We start from the raw sequence: 20,348 nt of genomic DNA on the forward strand, positions 1-20,348 counted from the left end.
TGTGGGAGCAGAGTGCAGGTGTGCAGGATGAGCAGGGTGTGCAGGGTGTGTAGGATGTGCAGGGTGCGCAGGATGAGCAGGTGTGTGCAGGTGTGTAAGTGTGCAGGTGTGTGCAGGGTGTGTAGGGTGTGCAGGGTGTGTACAGGTGTGTAGGATGTGCAGGTGTGTGCAGGTGTGCAGGATGTGCAGGTGTACAGGGTGTGTACAGGAGTGTAGAATGTGCAGGAGTGTAGGTGTGCAGGTGTGTAAGTGTACAGGTGTGTGCAGGTGTGCAGGTGTTTGCAGGAGTGTAGGTGTGCAGGTGTGCAGGTGTGCAGGTGTTTGCAGGAGTGTAGGATGTGCAGGAGTGCAGGTGTGCAGGTGTTTGCAGAAGTGTAGGATGTGCAGGAGTGCAGGTGTGCAGGTGTGCAGGTGTTTGCAGGAGTGTAGGTGTGCAGGAGTGTAGGTGTGCAGGTGTACAGGTGTGCAGGTGTACAGGTGTGTAGGTGCGCAGGGTGTGCTGCAGCCGGAGCCCAGCGCCAGCAGCTCGGGCTGATGTTTATCAGCGCTCATCTCCTGCGCCGGTGCATTTTCCCGAGCCGTGTCAGGAGCGCTGCAGCCTGTCCGGCGCTCGGTCCGGCTCCGGGACCCCCTGCCCAGGTCCCGGTCCGGCTCCGGGACCCCCTGCCCGGCGAGCAGGACCGGGGGCTGCCCTGCCCTGCCCGTCCCCAGCCCCAGCCCCGGGCTGGCCCGGCCCTGCTCGGGCTGACTCAGGAGTGACTCATCGCAGCCGGGCTGCGGCGCAGGGAGCGCGTTCGCAGATTGGCGAGCGCAGCTCTGGATGTAGGTGGCTGCGTTACCGCTCCGGCAGCAGCTCTGCTCCGGCTCCCTCCTCCTCCTCGCCCTCCGAGCCCGGCTCTGCTCCGCCGCTCTGCCCCGCTGGATGCGGGCTGCGGCTGGCCCGCTCCTCAAGGGGCTCTGCGCTGAAGATGGATGACTTGGCTCTGCTGGAGCTGCTCGAGTGTCCCGTGTGCTTTGAGAAGCTCGACGCCTCAGCCAAGGTGCTGCCGTGCCAGCACACCTTCTGCAAGCCGTGCCTGCAGAGGATCCTCAGGTCGCAGAAGGAGCTGCGGTGCCCCGAGTGCCGGACCCTGGTGCTGGGCAGCATCGAGCAGCTGCCCTCCAACCTGCTGCTCATTCGCCTCCTGGATGGCGTCAGGTGCGGGCAGAAGGTGGCCAGGTTCGGCTCGATGCAGAGGTCGGGGGTCCTGTCCTCCCCCGCCTCCATCAGGAGGGTCCCCCGGGGGCTGCAGCTGCAGCAGCACCGGCTGGCAAACAGCGCCAGGATCCAGGAGGGGGTAAGGAGCTCCTCGCTTTTCTTCTGCCCAGAGCCAGGAGCCTTCTCTGTCAGCAGAGCTGCAGAGTGTTTGAAGCGAGACTGAGTGTTTTGTTTGTAAATTTGGCTGCTGTTTCCATGTGTTATTTGACTATTTCAAGTTCACAACAGCAGAAATTGGCTCCCAGGCTGAGACAAAGCCAGCCTGCCCTTCTCCTTACCAAAACTTCTCAGCACCTCTTTTATCCCGGAGTTTTCAGAAGGTTCCTGGCTTTTGGGGGCATTCCAGGTGCTTGGACTTTTGGGCAATGCATTGCTTTCGACTGATAGCAATTAAGTCGGTAATTGCAGAGCTGTAACTGCAAGGGGTGGAGAAGGTATTTCCACAGCTGCGCCTCAGTTTCCCCGCACTGGAAAAGAGGGGGGGACAATGATGCTGCTGCTATTCCCTCCAAAGTTCTTGGAGGTTCACTAGTTAAAAATATTAAATTTGACTCACTTTTGAATGTACCTGGGGATGAATTACTAGGCTAATTTTAAAATTCTAAGTTCTTTCCATAATTTCCTATAACGATACAAAAGCTTTTATTGAATAATGAAGACATGATACTAGACATGTTAAAAGAGCTGGACTCAGATGGAATTTAGGGTAGAGACTTGTGGCTTCACCTGTCCCACATTATATTCCTGGATTTCCATTTCTCTCACCTGGGCTGCTCTGTGCAGTGTCTCTCAAGGATTGCAGCAGCCCTCAGAGGCTTGGCTGGGAGGGCTGTTGGGTGCTGAGCCTGCTCAGAGCACGGGGCTGTGCACAGAGCTGTGCCCTGCCAGAGCAGGCAGGTGCTGCTGTGTGCCCTGGGTAGAGCTGGCACGTGTCAGGAATTCTGTGGTGTGGGAGAGGGGTCTGGATGGACCTCACACCAAAACCAGGCATCCCTCAGGAGCTGCTCTCCCTGAGCCCCAGGCACCGTGTGCCCCTCCTGGGACAGTACAGCCAAGGACAGGGCTGGGGACAGGGCTGGGGACAGGGCTGGGGACAGGGCTGGGTGACACTGCCCAGCCCACAGCACCCTCCTGGCACAGCACCACAAAGGGCACGGGCCAGGGGCACCTGGAGCAGGTCCTTGGGCTGACAGACCCTTACTGGCAGCCAGCAGCCCTCCAGGGCAGCTGCAGGAGCTGCTGGGGCCAAACCACCCGACAGGGACAGGTTTCAGTCCCTGCCATCCCGGGCAGCATTCCAGAGGACAAGGAGAACGTTGTAGTTTTTTCCAACTGGACTCTCCTGGCCCTGGATAAAAGAGCACAAATACACTTGTCTGGTTTTCTTCTCTCTCACTCATTTCATGTTTCTTTAACTGGTTCCCAGGACAGGTAGGAACTTGCTGCTGGGATAAAATGGCAACATCCATCCATTTAGAGCTCCCAAAAGCTTTCAGGACCAACTTAAGACCAAAGTGCTGGGAATCAGCAGAGCCAGCGAGCAGCAGGGGAGCAGTGGCTGTGCCTGGCACTGGGACAGCCCTCTGAGCTCCTGTGCCCCTCTGGGAGGGGATATAAAACACATTACACTGAAATACTCTTAGACTTAATTAGTTACTTAATTATAAAACACTTTGGAATCCTCTGCTGCAAGGTGAAGAATGCAAGGTATTAGTCACATTTTGGTTTTAGTGGTTTAAATACCTGCATTGAGTCGTTACTCTGGGTGCTCCAGTGGGACGTTAATGGATCTGGAGCCTCCCCTGAGCTGGCACTCGGTGACAGCAGCATGTCACCCAGCACAGCAGGGACAGTGCCTGGCAGTGCACAGGTGAGACACTGGTGAGGATGGCTTGTCATCCCCCTGCCCCAGGGATGCCTGAGGTGCAGGGAATTCCACCTGGAGGAATCTGGGTAAGCAGAGACCTCCAGATGTTTGTGCAGCTCAGAGCAGATTCTTTTTGTCAGGAGTCACTGTGAGTGCTGCTCACCACAGCTCTGCCCTGGGTACTCAGAGCTCAGTGTCCATGTGCTGCTGCAGCAGAAGGTCCCCAAAAACCAGTGGCCCCAATCTGCAATGGCTGCTGGTTGCCCCAGCACATCCACCCCTGTGCTAGGAAGCAAAGAGAGCTGATGTGCTCACTCAGCTCTGCAGCCAGAGCCACCAGCCAGCACAGGGCCAGCATTGGGTTTTACCAAGGCTGGTCTATAAATAAACTTCCTGCACTCCCTGGAGCTGAGAACATCACAAGTTTGATCAAAGTTTCTCTCTCAGCAAAGATCTTTCCTTGCCAGCTCTTTGCTCTTCATGAGCATCCATGAAGGCAGAAAGGAGCTCAGTGCTCATCACCCAGCAGGCAGAGCTGGTGTCACTCTGGGCAGGGTGAGCACAGAGCGCTCGCTCTGCGGTCAGGAGTTTCCCAGAGCCAGCTGTTAAAAAACAGGGAATTTTCTAATTACAGCCCATCCCAAGCCGTTTATTTGCTGCCATTTAAATCCCTTTTGGAGCACTTCCTACGAGCTGGCGTGCTGTGGGCACGTGGGGCTGTGCCAGGTGCTGCTCACCCTGAGCCCCCGCTCTGGCCTGCTCTGCTCTGACCCCAGCCTGGCTTCAGCTCCTGGGCATCAACGCAGAGAGGACAAGGCTTGGGATTTTCAGCATCCCCACACAGTAAACAGTCTGGAATTCAAGAATAAAGGGACTTGCTGGGGGGTGTGTGCGTAAACAAGCCACGCTGAGGCTTTGAACTGGCAGGAGCCGCCCCTGGCATGTGCCAGGTGTGGCTCTGCAGGAATGAGTGCCCGTGTATTGCAGCCCAGCCCGTGCTGAGGCTCCTCCTGCCTGGCTGCAGCCCAGCAGAGCCGTGCTGAGCCGTGCTCAGAGCTCCCCACCCTGCGGGATGGAGGGTGCCCCGCTGCACCTGCACACACAGCCCACCCAGCCCACCCAGCCCACCCAGGCCACTGGGGCTGCTGGGGCTGCACTTGGTCATGAGCAAACACGGGACAGCGGCCAGGGGAGGAAAGTTCCCAGCATGACAGCTTGCCTCAGGAAAACACGGACCACGCAGATTTCACTGCGACTTGGGCTATTTTCTCTTTGCGTGAACTGAGTGCTCAACACCCCCTCCCAGCATTTCATGGGAGATAGACAGATAACACCTCTATTGGGATAAAAATACTCTGCACTCCAACGTCCCACCTTCACACTATAGATAGTGCCTGCCTCTTGGTGTTTTCTCCTTCTCCAGAGCCATCTCCAGCTCCTTGCTGCCTTTGACAGACAGCACTGGGATTGCTGGAGCTGCTTCCAGTCCTGTTCAGAGCAAGCTCCATGTTGGCACCTGGCAGAGGCAGGAGAGTTTCCCTCACTGAGCAGAGCCCCAGGAGCCCCAGCAGGGCTGTGCAGCCACCCACTGTCAGTGCCAGTGACCCTGTGCCCTGTGCCCTGTGCCCTGTGCCCTGTCCCCTGGGGCTGCCCGGGGTGTCCCACAGCCCTGGGCAGTGCCAGGCTCTGGTGCCATGGAGGTGTTCCTTTAGCTGTGCCCTCAGCTGCCATGGAGCTGTTCCTGGGCAGTGCCAGGCTGCCATGGAGCTGTTCCTTTGTTCCTTTAGCAGCACCCTCAGCTGCCATGGAGCTGTTCCTGGGCTGTGCCAGGCTCAGCTGCCATGGAGCTGTTCCTGGGCAGTGCCAGGCTGCCATGGAGCTGTTCCTGGGCTGTGCCCTCAGCTGCCATGGAGGTGTTCCTTTAGCTGTACCCTCAGCTGCCATGGAGCTGTTCCTGGGCAGTGCCAGGCTGCCATGGAGCTGTTCCTTTGTTCCTTTAGCTGTACCCTCAGCTGCCATGGAGCTGTTCCTGGGCTGTGCCAGGCTGCCATGGAGCTGTTCCTGGGCTGTGCCCTCAGCTGCCATGGAGGTGTTCCTTTAGCTGTACCCTCAGCTGCCATGGAGCTGTTCCTGGGCAGTGCCAGGCTGCCATGGAGCTGTTCCTGGGCAGTGCCCTCAGCTGCCATGGAGCTGTTCCTGGGCAGTGCCAGGCTGCCATGGAGCTGTTCCTTTGTTCCTTTAGCAGCACCCTCAGCTGCCATGGAGCTGTTCCTGGGCAGTGCCAGGCTGCCATGGAGCTGTTCCTTTGTTCCTTTAGCTGTACCCTCAGCTGCCATGGAGCTGTTCCTGGGCTGCCCAGCTCTCTGTGCCCTCGGGGCCTTTCAGGAGGGAGGCTGTGCCCAGTGTCCCTGCCGTGTCCCAGCAGGGCTCCTCTCCTTCAGCAGAGAGCACAGCTGCCCCCTGCGCCTCCTCCCCTGACATTTTGGCATTTTGTGCGCTGCAGAGGGAGCAGAGTGAGGCGGGCTGGGGGCAGCAGGGCCCCCGCCTGGGCAGAGCACAGAGACCTCCACGGCCCACAGAGGAGCCAGTTCCCCTGGTTCTACTGCATCAGGTACCAGCTGCAAACACATAAAAGGGTTTGAACTTGTTTCCAAGGCAATGAGTCAGGCTCAGATGGCGAGTCAGGAGCAGCTCAGCAGGGCCCCAGAGTGAGCTCAGCTGGGTCAGGCAGGAGCCAGCCTGGGCCCATGGCTGCTGTGCTGGGCCTGCCCTGGGCACGGGGGTTCCACTGCAGCCAAGGGAAGGGAAAGGTGGGGACCAGCACAGCAGCTGGGCAGAGAGCCAGGGCTGGGGACAGAGGGCTGGGCTGGGGACAGAGAGATGGGCTGGGACAGAGAGACAGACAGAGGGACAGAGAGATGGGCTGGGACAGAGAGACGGACAGAGGGACAGAGAGATGGGCTGGGACAGAGAGATGGACAGAGGGACAGAGAGATGGGCTGGGACAGAGAGATGGGCTGGGACAGAGAGATGGGCTGGGACAGAGAGACAGACAGAGGGACAGAGAGATGGACAGAGGGACACAGAGCTGCCCTGGGGACACAGAGCTGTCCCTGCACCCGGCTCACACGGGGCCCAGGCCCAGTGCCCTCTGCCAGAGGTGCCAGAGGCTGGCAGGGTGGCTGAGCAGGCACATCAGCAGAGGCTGTGCCAGAGCAGGGAGGCACAGGCAGCAGGGCAGGGCTGGGAGCAGCAGGGAGCAGATGCTGCAGCCTCTGGGCTGGTGCTGGGGCACAGCATCATGACCGGGCACGCCAGGGCTGACACAGGCTGTTTGCCTCAGCTCAAAGCCCTGACACACAAGGTAACCACAGCTGGGACTGCTGACAGCAGCACAGCCTCATCTGATAGAGCAGCAGCCAGCCAGGGGCCTGACAGGGAGGGTTTGGGGCAGGCACTGCACCCTGGCACCCCTGCACACCCTGCCACATCCCCTCCTTCCCCCCAGACCTGTCCCTGCTCTCCCTGTGCCCCTGCAGCTCTGCCAGCCCCAGGGCAAAGCCAGCCCAGCACAGCTCCAGCTCCACCCTGGCATTCCTCCTGCTCACCTGCATGTCCCCCTGTTCCATACCTGGGTGTCCCCCCACATTCCATTCCTGGATTTCCCCCATGTTTCACACCTGGTGTCCCCCTGTTTCACACAGAGCGGGTCCTGATCCAGCCCTGTCCCCCTGGAGCTGTGGGACACCCCCAGGCATTCCTGGGGGCTCAGCACCTCCCATCCTCTCCCTCCCAGAAGCTGCTGTGGGTTCTCTTTAGCCATTCCCCCCATTTTCTGTGTCCCCTCTGCCTCCCAAAGCCAGGCCAGGTTCAGAGGGGACGTGCAGTGAGCCTGAGGTGCCACGAGCCCTGCTGGCACCCAGGGCTGGGAGTGAGCAGAGGGGACGTGCTCCAGTCCCTCTGCCATGGCCCAGCAGCTGGAGCAGCACAAAACCTGCTGAACCCCTACAATTCCCATCCCCAGCACCTTCCACGGTGGCCAGCTGGCTCAGGAGCAGGTGGCCACCAGCACTGGGCAGGCCCAGGAGGGAAGGGCACTCAGGGCTGAGTGAGCAGCAGGGACTGGCTTTGCTCTCTCTGTGCTGGGAGACAGGAGCAATCCTCCTCAGGGAAGAAATACTTCAGAAACCACCCAGCTGTCTGAATCCTCAGAACATAATTACGTGAAGAGATTGGAATGACAAGTTCACTTTTGAAGGTTTTGTTCTCTGTGACAAGGCTGAAGTTATCTCCTCTGCCAAAATGCAGAAAAACAGAATTGTAATGGCAATTAATTTACATTCAAATAGCTCTTTTCATCCACCTGGATGCTGCAGAGGCCTGAGCTGAGCTGGCTGAGCACACAGCAGGGTGGGCTCAGTGATGCTGTGGAGACAGGGCAGTGTGGCAGGATGCTCTCAGGCATGGAGATGCTGTTGGTCACCTCTGTAAAAAGGCAGCAGGGTCAGTCCCTCGGTGCCAGTGTGGGGAATTCCAGCTCCACGTGCTCAGTGTGAGCCACAGCTCACCTGGAGCCTGGGCTGTGCCCTCACAGCTGCCCTGGGGTCACTGGGAGCCTCAGGTGACACATGCACACTGCCCAGGGCTGTCCTGCCCCCTGCACAGCTCCTTGGGAAGGAAAAACACTTGTTGTGTCACTTCATGCTCTGAGTGGGGTCTTGGTGAGTCCCTGCTGCCAGTGAGGAGCTACAGCCCTCTCACTCCAGATAGTCACAGAGTGCATTTCTCTGCTAGGAAGAGATGCCCCAAATTGCTTCCTCACACACATTTATAACATACACATATTTTTAATCTTCTTTGTTTTGTGCGGAGGGAGACTCAGAGGCATTGGATGGCTGCCCAGCACAACTGATGCCAAATGCCAAAAATAGTGGAAAAAATAAAATCTTTTCTCCCTTATTGGCCTCAAATCCACCGAGAATGGGGACAAGGAGTTGGAGTGCATCTGCCATGGCCATCCCTGCAGACAGAGGGGCCAAGGGGAGAGCAGCATCCCCCCAGGGATGTGCTGGAGCCAGGGTTCTGCCCCACACCTGGCCTTACCTGCTGCCTTCCCCCCCAGGGCTGTCCCACCCTCTGCAGCACCCGTGAAAGGGGCACTGGGGCTGGGCTGGGCCTCGGGGAGCTCCTGGGGCTCCTCAGGCACGGTGGAGGAGAAAACAGGAGGAATCATGGAAAACAAGGCAGCATCCATAACGTTACAGGCACCCCAAAATGGGTTTCTTTGCTGTAGTTTCTCTGCTGCTGGCAGCAGTGCTGATACAAACCCTCAGCAACCTGTGGCTGTTTTGCACAAAGCTGCTCCCAGTGTTTTCCCACCAGGATGCTCAGACAGGGAGTGCAGCTCTCGTTGTGCTGAACATTCCAGTGCCACCCTGCTGGGGTGAAATTCTGCCTTGGGCTGCTCCAACCAGCTGGACAAGCTAACGGGAGAGCAGAAGCCAGCAGGTCCTGCTGCCCCCTGCCAGGACCTGGCCTGGGCAGCCTCTGCCCTCAGCCACCCCCGGGCACTCCTTGTCTTTATCGCAGCTTAATTAGCACCCCAGGTTCTGCCTGTGCAATTAACCTACTTTAAATAAAGCACAGCAGATCCTTGCAGAGGATCTGGGACAGGCAGGAGTGGGCAGAAAGCAGCCCAGACTGAGGCAGGCTCAGATCAGCTCAGAGCTGATGATGGTCCAGGACAGACCCCAGCTGCAGCACGGGGCTGGCACAGCTGGCACAGCTGGCACAGCTGGCCCTTCCTACACCCTACACACACCTTAAAGAACAGGGACTCTGTCCTTCTGAAATCTTCAGCCTGCAACTCGATTTTGTGACAGGCTGGACAGAAAAAACCACATTAGTTGCTCCCTGTGGGTAGGTAAAGTCTTAGTTTATGTCCTAAATAAAGTTGGGAAATCGATGGGATATTTTTGGCTTGGGATCTGAGAAGCCAAACAAAATTTATTTTAAAAAATGTAGAATATCAAAACCTACAGATTTTTGGAAAAGCTAACTTGGGTTGGGGGATTTCGGGTGTTCTTCCCTGCCCCCATCTGTGCCCTCATCACACCTGCCCAGGTGTGTCCATGGCCCTGGCATGGACCTGAGCCCAGGTTTGCCCTGAGAGCAGCCCTGGCCCAAGCCTCCCTTCCCCATTTCTCTTCTCCAGCTGTTGGTATCACCCAGCCAAGCATGTGTGTTTACTGTGAGCACAAATTAACAGAGAGAATGACTTAATTAGAACTAAACATTAAACTAATTGCTTCCCATTTCGAAGGCTTTGAAGTAAAAGCAGTACATGAAATTTTTTGTCTTCTTGGTTCCTTTTCCCTATCAGGCATCAGGGTTTGGGGATGATGGAAGATTCCCTCTTTCTAAAAATTTGACAGTTTCTGTGGGAAATTCTATCTTTTCCACACTCTCAAACTAACGCTGAGATTCTCACTTGTCTCCTCGTGACCTCTGAGAAGTGTCTGAGAGGGAGGGAGCTGTGCACGAGTCCTGCCTGAGCCCTGTCACAGACACGGGGACCTGGGGAAAATGCAGTGAAAGGCAGGAAAATGTGTCACTGTGCAGGTGTCCTGTGGGATGGGTGGGTGACTGTGGCTCAGAGGAACTGCAGGGCTCAGTCCTCAGCATGGCACAGCTCTGGAAGGGGAGAGGAGATCCAGCATCTGGGTAGGGAGCAGTGAGCAGCCTCCTGTCCCTGGGCACTGCCAGCTCTGCCCAGAGCTGGGACAGCCCCAGCTCCAGCCCCCAGCACAGACACTGCAGCTGTGCCAGGATGGGCTCACATCTGGGTTATCCCTGCAGTGGGGTGCCCTGTGCCCAGCACAGACACTGCAGCTGTGCCAGCATGGGCTCACATCTGGGTTATCCCTGCAGTGGGGTGCCCTGTGCCCAGCACAGACACTGCAGCTGTGCCAGGATGGGCTCACATCTGGGTTATCCCTGCAGTGGGGTGCCCTGTGCCCCCCCTCTCTGGGGACAGCTCTGCTGCAGGCAGGGCTCAGCTCAGCAGCTGCTTCAGGGCACCTTGCTCGTTCCATTCTGGTGCCAGTCAGATCCCCATAGCCCAGATCCCCAAATCTCTTCCATGTCGTGTTACACTGCATCAGGGGTAGCAGTGAGGCTCCTCTCCCCATAACCCAGGGAAAGGCTGAAATAAACCCACAGCAGGGGTAGAGGCACAGCCCCTGCACTCGCCATGTTCTCCTGGGAGGTGACAGCCACCAGGTCAGCTGGATGGTGGCTGTGACCTCCAGTCCTTCTGGAATAGAAATATTGGCTCATTAAAATAGATATTGTGTTGGAGGAGCCCTTATGGCAGGCAATGAGATCCCATGGGAAGACTAGTTTAAGGCCTTAACTGTTTCTTAATATTCTTAAACAAGTCCAGCCTGCTTTTCATCTTGATATAAACTTAGCATAGGTATTTGGGAGCTCGTCTTCATTAGTAAAACCCATCAAGGAAGGATGTGGGTAGTTAATCCTAATAAATGCGTGCTGAAGCCTTAGACCTCTGCATGTTTTCCCCATTAATTAGGGATGCTTTTGGGGAACAGTGTGTGTGGGTGAGCTGCAGGGCCGTCTCTCTCCCCAGGTGCCCCGAGCCAGGGCGCTGTACACGTTCAGGGGGCACAACCCCGGCGAGCTGCGCTTCAACAAGGGCGACACGATCGCGCTGCTGCGGCAGCTGGACGAGCACTGGTACCTGGGCGAGCTGCGGGGCAGCAGCGGCGTGTTCCCCGCCAGCTCCGTGCAGGTCATCCAGCCCCTGCCCCTGGCCCTGGCCCTGCCCCGGGCCCTGCACGGCCCGCACCCCCGCGGCGGCGACAGCGGCGACAGCGGCGACAGCCGCGACATTCTCCGCCTGCACAAGGTACCGGCCGGGCGGGGCTGGGCTGCGCTTCATGGGGCTGGGCTTTATGGGGCTGGGACTGAGAGCTGGGCTTTATGGGGCTGAGCTGGGCTTTATGGGGCTGAGCTGGGCTGGGACTGAGCTGGGCTTTATGGGGCTGGGACTGAGAGCTGGGCTTTATGGGGCTGAGCTGGGCTTTATGGGGCTGAGCTGGGCTGGGACTGGGATGGGATGGGATGGGATGGGATGGGATGGGATGGGATGGGATGGGATGGGATGGGATGGGATGGGGGCTGAGCTGGGCTTTATGGGGCTGGGCTGTGGAGGCTGGGACGGGGCTGGGGCTGAGCTGGGCTGGGCTGGGCTGGGCTGGGCTGGGCTGGGCTGGGCTGGAGGATGAGCTGGGGCTGAGCTGGGGCTCAGCTGGGGCTCAGCTGGGGCTGAGCTGGGCTGGGCTGGAAGATGAGCTGGGGCTGAGCTGGGGCTCAGCTGGGGCTGAGCTGGGCTGGGCTGGAAGATGAGCTGGGGCTGAGCTGGGGCTGAGCTGGGGCTCAGCTGGGCTGGGCTGGAAGATGAGCTGGGCCCTCAGACACTGGTGCCAGAGTTATCCCAACCCTCCCATTGCCCTGGGCACGCAGGTGACCAAGAGCATCCACAGAGGGATGCAGGTGGCTGAGGGTCCCCATGCCCCTCCGACACTGCTGCCAGCAGTTTTCTCTCCCTGGTTGCCCCTGTCCCTGCAGGTGGCCCCAGCTCAGCATTGCTCCCAGGGCTCCAGAGCCTGTGCAGCTCCCTGGCAGAACTCTGGTCTAGACATTAATTGTGTTGTGCAGCTTAGCTTGAGATGCAGGGTGTAAATAGCACCAACACCAGTTCCTAGAAATAAAATTAATACTTGTAATGTCCATAATTACAGCAAGCTCTGCTTTGTGGCTGTTTTAAAGCAGGACACAAGCAAAACATCTTATTTGAAGCTCTAATATATATTTTTAAATGTCTTTTCATTTAATGAAATCATTTCAGCTTCAGTAATGACTTATTCAAGTCTGGCATTAACAAACAGAAGTTAGTTAAGGGACACATACAGCCACCAAGGAAATAGGAATTAATTCTGCAGAAGAAAAAGGTGGGGCTGCTGTGGGGCACACGAGGCTCTCCTGGCTCTGACAGGCAGTCTGTGCCCTGTTATACCATGGATCCTGGGATTTAGATTGGCAGAAAAATGTTTCCAGTTTGCTCACACACAGAAATGACAGGATGGCCATGGCACGTGTGCACCTACACACACACACTGTGGGCTTTAAGCCTTATTTTGGAGAGGGGAAATGACAAACCCCCCTGTTGTACAATGAGCCACCTGTGGCTCTCCCTGTGCATCCCAGGCACAGAGCACATCGCCTCCCGTGAGCGGGTGAGAACCTCCAAGTCTTGCAATTCATTCATGTCAGCAGTAAATCATGATTAATTCCTCTGGCATCCCGTGGTGAGAGGCACTGTCACCACATGCCCTTTGCTGCTGACACCCAGCTCAGCAGTTTCCAAGAAGCTGTGTGAACACTGCCCTATGCAAACTGGGGCCTGCCTCTCCTCGTTAACCCCAATCCTTCCCAGCCTGGGTTTTCAGGGGGAGCACCAAGCTGAGAGTGCTCAGCTGACAGGGTGGAGCAGGGTGGGTCTGCTCCTGCTGGGAATGCCACCATCCCATCAGTGAGGGTCCCCCTGAGCCTGTGCCATTGCTCACTGCAGGGCTGGGGTGTCCTAGCACCCATATGGGTGTCCTGCTGCAGGGTGTGCCAGCACAGACGGGAACAACGAGTCTAAACATCCCTTCTCACTCAGAGATAGAGTTATTAAACACAGAGTTATTCATTACAGCTCTCCCAGCACCTCTGCCAGCCAAGGGACGTATTGGGGGGAGCACTCAGGAACCCCTTGTCTTAGCTAAGGGTTTCAAACCCATTTTAATTTTGCTGTCAGCTTTGGATCTGGAATTTTGCGTGCAGAATTTGTGACTGACACCAGATGAGAGAAATGGCAGAGCCCTGGGGTGTTAAAGATAACCTGTAACCCCCTGAGCCCTGCAGAGCGCTGCAGGCTGTGCCAGGTGTCACCCCTGACCCCCCACTCTCCATCCAGGGCTGTGCCAGGTGTCACCCCTGACCCCCCACTGTCCCCTGTGCCCCGCAGCCCGGCAGCCCCGCTCAGCTCCTGCGGGCCACCAAGGGCCACTGGTCGCCCCATCCCAAGGGCTCAGCCCTGGCAGCGGCGTCCCCCAAGGGCAAGGGCGGCTCGGCGCCGTTCCCCAAGGAGTGCGAGCCCCGCAGGAAGAGCCTGCGGCAGTTCTCCATCACCACGGCGCTGAACACGCTGAACCGCATGGTGCACGCTCCCGCCGAGCGCCCCGCGCTGCGCATCAGCTCCCCCGTGCTCATCAGCTCCAGCAACCCCAGCGTGCCCACCGCGGGCAGCGACAGAGCCGCCGCGACCCCCGCGGGCAGCGACAGAGCCGCCGCGACCCCCGCGCAGGTGAGGCAGCCCCGAGACCGGGACCGTGGGGCAGCGACCCGCTGAGCCTCTGCAATCCATGCACTGACCCTCTGCAATCCATGCACTGACCCTCTGCAATCCATGCACTGACCCTCTGCAATTCATCCACTGACCCTCTGCAATCCATGCACTGACCCTCTGCAATCCATGCACTGACCCTCTGCAATCCATCCACTGACCCTCTGCAATCCATCCACCTCTCTGCAATTCATCCTGGCTGTACCAGGGCTGTGCCAGGGCTGTGCCAGGGCTGTGGCTGTGCCAGGGCCGTGCCAGAGCTGCAGCAGGGGATGTGCCAGAGCTGTTCCAGGGCTGTGCCAGGGCTGTGCCAGGGCTGTGGCTGTGCCAGGGCCGTGCCAGAGCTGCAGCAGGGGATGTGCCAGGGCTGTTCCAGATCTGTACCAGGGCTGTGCCAGGGCTGTGCCAGGGCTGTGCCAGGGCTGTGGCTGTGCCAGGGCCGTGCCAGAGCTGCAGCAGGGGATGCAGCAGGGCTGTGGAGCTCTCAGCACAGCACCTGCCCGCCTGGCACTCGGCAGCTCGGGCTCCTCTCGGCCCATAAAAGGCAATAACCTGCTCTGGCCCAGCTCCTCCTCCCCTCCTGCCTCCCCTGGGCTGCCAAGCCGGGCTCAGCTGAGCCAGAACCAGTTTGCAGGGCTGTGGTGCCGTGCCTGTGCTTGTGCCTCTTGTGCAAGGCTGTGGGGCCAGGGCAGGGGCACCCACACCCTCCCCTGCACCTCTGGCATCTGTTCCAGCCTCAGCCCAGAGGGTCCTGGGTGACAGCCCTGGGGTCTGACCCTGCGCTGCTGGGCTCTGCTGCTCAGGGCAGGGATGAACTCCCCAGCTCCCCAGAACACCCTGTGAAACCCCCCCAGCTCCCCAGAATACCCTGAGCTCCCCAGAACACCCTGTGAAACCCCCAGCTCCCCAGAACACCCTGAGCTCCCCAGAACACCCTGTGAAACCCCCAGCTCCCCAGAACACCCTGTGCAGGGAACAATGGGACCCTACAGAGCCCCAGGGGAGCTCCTGGGCTCCCTCCAATCCTCAGCAGGGACTGCAGGGTTGGGGTCACACTGTGACACCCAGAAAGGGAGATGCAGTGAGAGAGGGATTTTTTTGAGAGGCAGGGAATTAAACCCTTTTTACTTAGATTCTTTCAATCTTTTTTCCCTCTGCACATTGCAAATGCAAAGGCAGCTTTGGGGATGCCCTAAATGGTGGCTGCTCCCAGGCACAGGGAGCACACAGATTAAACACATGGAGCTTTCCCCCCAGGAGGGGACATTTCAACACACTGTTCCATCAGGAAAGCCAGCAAAAGGCTGTCATTGTGTTTCAATGCAGGAAAAAAAGAAACTCCAAATGCCTAAAACTCAAGCATTTTTATTATGGTAATTAATAAAACAGAATTATAATTTCCAGTCAACTTTATGAGCAGCTGGTCCAATCCTGCCTGGACTAGAAAGCGAGGAATGCAGAGAAGGTTTGAAGCTGACCTGACACTCCAGGTCTGAGACAGAAGCTGGAATTGCTGGGGTGTTTAAATTAATTTAATTTACTGGAGAGCACCAGAGCTGGTGAGTCACTTTTCTTTTTCCCCAGGTCCTTGCCAAGCCGTTGGCATTGCAGACATGACCACTAGAAATTGGATTTGAAATGAACATGAGATTAAAGCCCCAGCTTGCATCATGACAGATCCTGTGGTGGCTGCTGGAGAGCAGAGCTGTGCCACATCCAGGCACAGCAGCTTTCTGCTGTACTGAGCTTCAGGCACTGCCACCACCCTGGGGCTCTGTGACCCACAGGGGCCACACTGCCACCACCCTGGGGGCACAGAGCCCCACAGGGGACACACTGAGATCCCCCAATGGGGTGACATCAGCCCAGTTGGAGATGAGGGGGGACAGGGACTGGAAACAGCCCACACACGGCTTGTGACCCCACTGGCACAAGGACAAGGAGGCACCACTGGCACAGCACTGACAGAGCACAGACACAGACACAGCACAGACACAGCACACACACAGCACACACACACACACACACAGCACACACAGCACTGACAGGGCACACACACAGACACAGCACACACACAGCACAGGCTTAACACAGGCTCAGCTCCCTCAGCAGCAGGACGGGGCTGCAGCTCCTCCTGGAGCACCAGAGAGCCCCGTGGGGACACTCAGGGGACATCCCAGTGCCTGGTAGCACCTGCAGTGCAAAGTGAAGTGGGAAAAGGACAGGGGAATGTGTCACCTCGGTGACCCTGGAAGCTTTTCAAGCCTAAAGGATTCTGTGATTCTGAGTCCTCCTCATGCTCCAGACTCTTCTATTTCCTGAAATGCCACTGGTGGTTTTGAAGGGTGGGTGAAGCCAGTCCAGTGTTAGCTGCTCCTGCAGTGGCTGAAAGCAGCTGATAACCAGATTAACGCTCTGTTTTCTCTGCTTCCCTTCTCCTGCAGGTCAGCACCTCTCACTACCCCTCAGCAGGAGCCCCGGGGCCCCCGGCTGCCATCACCCTGCCCCACCTGCAGCAGCAGGGGCCAGCTTACCTGTACGTGAGAGCCTGGGTGCTCTGGGCACGGGGTGGGATTCCTGCAGCCTCACCCTGGCTCTGAATGCAGATCCCTGCAGGGATGGACCTGCTGCAGAGACCTGATACCACAGCTGAGTGCATCCTTCTGCCTCCCTGCAGAACCTGTGGAGAAACAGCTCTGCCTGTTTGTCAACAATGCATTTTAAATGTCTTTAATTGTAAAGAAACTAATTACTCCTTAAGTGCCTCTAGTTATTTATCCTGAAACCTTTCATAGCCACTGGTGTTTTGAGCAATCTGATTTTTGAAAACTTTCAGAGAGTTAAAATTTGCAGATAACGCTCTAGGATGATTACATCAAGGAAAGGTTCACCACCCTGGCACTTCAGCAAAGCATCTAAAATTATAGCAGCATCCCAACACACTGTTTGCACAGCACTGAGCACCCCTGGTGCAGAGCCAGGCTGTGGGAATGCTGTGCCCAGGAGTAGCACCCTCACCACACCATCAGCCTGCCAAGACTCCAGCACGAATCCAAAGGACAAGAGAGCTCCCCAGACCTTAAAATAATTTGCAGAAGGGTGGTGTGAGAGCACCCCAGCAGCTGGCTGCTTTGCACAGATGCAGAGCCAGGCCAGCACTCCCACAGTGGCTCCTGAGCAGCCAGGGCACAGCTGGGCTGTGGGAACAGCCCCTCACACAGACCGGCCCACAGCCAAACCTCCAGATGCTTGTGCTGAAAAACAGGGAGAGAAACCTTTCTGAGAGTGCTGGGGCAGCCCCTGACTGGCCAGACACCCCAGCTGCTGTTTGTTTTGTAAATAACACCCAAGAACTGCGGTGTTGGGCTGTAACTCAGTGATTCCTGGAGCAGATCACATTCCCCCTGAAAAAACCTCCTCAAATGCTCAAGCACCCCAATGTCCTCCCCAAACTGGGGTGGCAGAACTGACCCCCCGATGCTCTCTGTGTGACCCCCGATGCTCTGACACCCCGGTGCTCTCTGTCCCTCGATGCTCTCTGTCCCAGGTGCTCTCTGTCCCCGATGCTCTCTCTATTCCCCGGTGCTCTCTGTCCCCGATGCTCTCTCTATTCCCCGGTGCTCTCTGTCCCAGGTGCTCTCTGACCCCCGGTGCTCTCTGTCCCCGATGCTCTCTCTATTCCCCGGTGCTCTCTGTCCCCGATGCTCTCTCTATTCCCCGGTGCTCTCTGTCCCAGGTGCTCTCTGACCCCCGGTGCTCTCTGTCCCCGATGCTCTCTCTATTCCCCGGTGCTCTCTGTCCCAGGTGCTCTATCTCTATCCCCCGATGCTCTCTGTCCCCCGGTGCTCTCTCTCTGTCCCCGGTGCTCTCTGACCCCCGGTGCTCTCTGTCCCCGATGCTCTCTCTATTCCCCGGTGCTCTCTGTCCCCGGTGCTCTCTGTCCCCGGTGCTCTCTGTCCCCCGGTGCTCTCTGTCCTCGATGCTCTCTCTATTCCCCGGTGTTCTCTGTCCCAGGTGCTCTATCTCTATCCCCCAATGCTCTCTGACCCCCGGTGCTCTCTGTCCCAGGTGCGTGGCTCTGCACCCGTACGTGCCGCTCGGCCCCGACGAGCTGCAGCTGCAGAAGGGAGAAGGGCTGCGCGTGTTCGGCAGGGAGCAGGACGGGTGGCTGCGGGGCATGTCCCTGCTCACCGGCAGGGTCGGGCTCTTCCCCAGCAGCTACGTCGCTCCCCTCTTCAGGTCTGGAATTCCCTACGTGAGACAAAATCCTGGAGAGGGAAGGGGGTAACACGGAGAACTTGGGGTCTTGTTTCCTCAGAGAAGCCATGGCAAGGCATCCCCCCAGCGCTGACCAGGAACCCCCAGTACTGACCAAAAACCCCCAGTGCTCACCAAAACCCCCCCAGTACTGACCAGGGACCCCCCCAGTACTGACCAGAAACCCCCAGTACTGACCAGGGACCCCCCAGCAGTGACTAGTACTGGCCAGGGGTCCCTCGCCAGGTGGGATGGCCCCCGGCAGCTCTCACCCTTCTCTCCCAACAGGAAATCCAGCCTGTCCGACTCGAAGGTGCCCTCCCTGTACACGTCCTGGACGCTGTCCAGCGCTTCGCTCTCATCCCAGGGCAGCGCGGCGGAGCCGGGCCGGCAGAGCCGAGCGCTGCTGCTGCCGCTGCCGCTGCCCGTGCCCGTGCCCGTGCCCTGCGCGGGGCGCGCCCCGAACCCCAACCCGAACCCGGCACCGACACCGCTGCGGCGCGGCCGCGGCGGCTCCAGGAAAAGTGAGTGTTGGGGGGCAGCTCCGGGGACAGTGAGTGAGTGTTGGGGGGCAGCTCCGGGGACAGTGAGTGAGTGTTGGGGGGCAGCTCCGGGGACAGTGAGTGTTGGGGGGCAGCTCCGGGGACAGTGAGTGAGTGTTGGGGGTGGGAGGGAGGGGGGGGACCATCCCCAAACCCTCCAGCCGCCTGCCTGGCCCCGGCCTCCGGGATTTCCAGGGAGTTTGACTCGGCATGGAAAAATTCCTTGCAAAGCTTTTGTGCGGAGCTCGGTGGTTTTGTTCTCTCCAAGGGGCCGCAGGTGTGTCTCCATCCCGTACACGCTGTGTTGTGACACACCTCAGGAGTATTTGGGAAGCCGAGGGTGCGTTCCCAGCTGGGCAGCAGAGCTCCGGCGGGGTCATTGCCGGGGTTTTACACCCCAAACCTGTGCCGGTGCTCCGGGGTGGGCACGGGCTGATCCCGGGAGCTGCGGCCCCACCGCACGTGCGAGCGGGGCGGCTGCTGCGGGGCTGCTCCCTGCGCACGGGCCCGGCTCCTGACCGAACTTTCCTTTCCTTTCCTTTGTTTCCTCGCTCCGCAGACGGGTCCCTGCAGAGGCCGGGGCCGGCGGGGGCCCCGCTGCAGATGTCGGGCTCGCTCCGCCGTCCCGCGGGGCGGCCGCAGCCGCTGCAGCTGTTCCCGCACGGCAGCCCCGCACCGCACAGCATCGCTCCCGCAGCGGCGGCCACGGAGGAGCCCGCGGGCCCCAGCGGCTCCTCTGAGGCTCCAGCGGCGCTGCTGCTCCGGGCAGGCGAGAGCCGGGCCCCGTCCGTCTGCAGCTCGCTGATCCTGGAGCCCAAAGAGCCCCCGGCGAGGAGCGAGGCGGCCCCAAAGCCGCCCGCGTCTGCCCCGCCGTCCATCCTGGTGAAACCAGAGACCTCTCGCAACAGCGCCGAGAAGGTACAGAGCCCCCAAACCCCCCGAACCCACAGAACCCCCGAGCCCACAGAGCCCTCAGAACCCCCCAGAAGCCGCCGGGCTCCCCTGCTGCTCCCCGGGGCTCTGCTACCCCTGCACATCCCCCCGGGCTCCTGCGCCCCGCAGGGATGCCCCAGCACATCTCCCCGGTTCTGGGGGCTGGGTCTGAGCCCCCCTGACCCCGGCCCCCTTCTCTCTGCAGCAAGTGAAGACGGTGCGGTTCCAGAACCACAGCCCGCCGCCGCCCAAGCGGCACAGCCTGCAGCCCTCGCCGAGGCTGGCCCGCAGCCGGACCGAGCCCGGGCCCGAGGCGCTGCTGGCCGAGCCCCGCCTGGGCCCCGAGCTGCTGCTGCTCTGCTCGCCCCGCCTGGGCTCCAGCCCCCTGCACCCGCGCCGGGCGCTGCACCCCAAGGCGCTGTCGCTGGACCTGTCGAGACAGCTCACCTTCCCCATCAAGAAGAGCTACAGCAGCATCTCCGCGACCTGACCGGGCACCCCCTGCCTTCCTCCCCGCTCCTGCTCCTCTCCCTCGGCGCGGGGCGACCGCCCGGCGCTGCATCCTCGCCCCGCCCCGCCCGGGCCGGGGCCGCTGCTCCCCGGGACCTGGGGCTGGCAGAGAGCTGGGGGACCCCCGGGACCCTCCCGGCCCGGGGGCCGTGGCAGATAGACCTGACACCCATCCATCCATCCATCCCTCCATCCATCATCCATCCATCATCCTCCATCCATCCATCCATCCATCCATCCATCCATCCATCCATCCATCATCCCTCCATCCATCCATCCATCCATCCATCATCCATCCATCCATCCATCCATCCATCCATCCATCCATCCATCCATCCATCCATCCATCCATCCATCCATCCCTCCACCCATCCATCCATCCATCCATCCATCCATCCATCCATCCATCCATCCATCCATCCCTCCATCCCTCCATCCATCATCCTCCACCCATCCATCCATCCATCCCTCCATCCATCCATCCATCCATCCATCCATCCATCCATCCAT

The 20,348-nt window shown here is 59.1% G+C and overlaps 1 protein-coding gene across 1 annotated transcript; it reads left to right on the plus strand.

Annotated features, from left to right (window-relative positions):
* The first annotated feature begins 933 nt into the window (after nt 1-933).
* Nucleotides 934-19,980, plus strand: SH3RF2 (SH3 domain containing ring finger 2). The gene is made up of 8 exons (XM_079319735.1): nt 934-1,337; nt 10,774-11,052; nt 13,219-13,557; nt 16,041-16,132; nt 17,665-17,835; nt 18,142-18,377; nt 18,955-19,313; nt 19,534-19,980. Exons 1-8 carry the CDS (start codon nt 969-971, stop codon nt 19,816-19,818), a joined length of 2,130 nt encoding a protein of 709 aa, XP_079175861.1. The 5' UTR covers nt 934-968; the 3' UTR covers nt 19,819-19,980.
* Nucleotides 19,981-20,348: the final 368 nt, after the last annotated feature.

This window comes from Erithacus rubecula, assembly GCF_903797595.1.
Source record: "Erithacus rubecula genome assembly, chromosome: 16".
Classification (NCBI taxonomy): Eukaryota; Metazoa; Chordata; class Aves; order Passeriformes; family Muscicapidae; genus Erithacus; species Erithacus rubecula.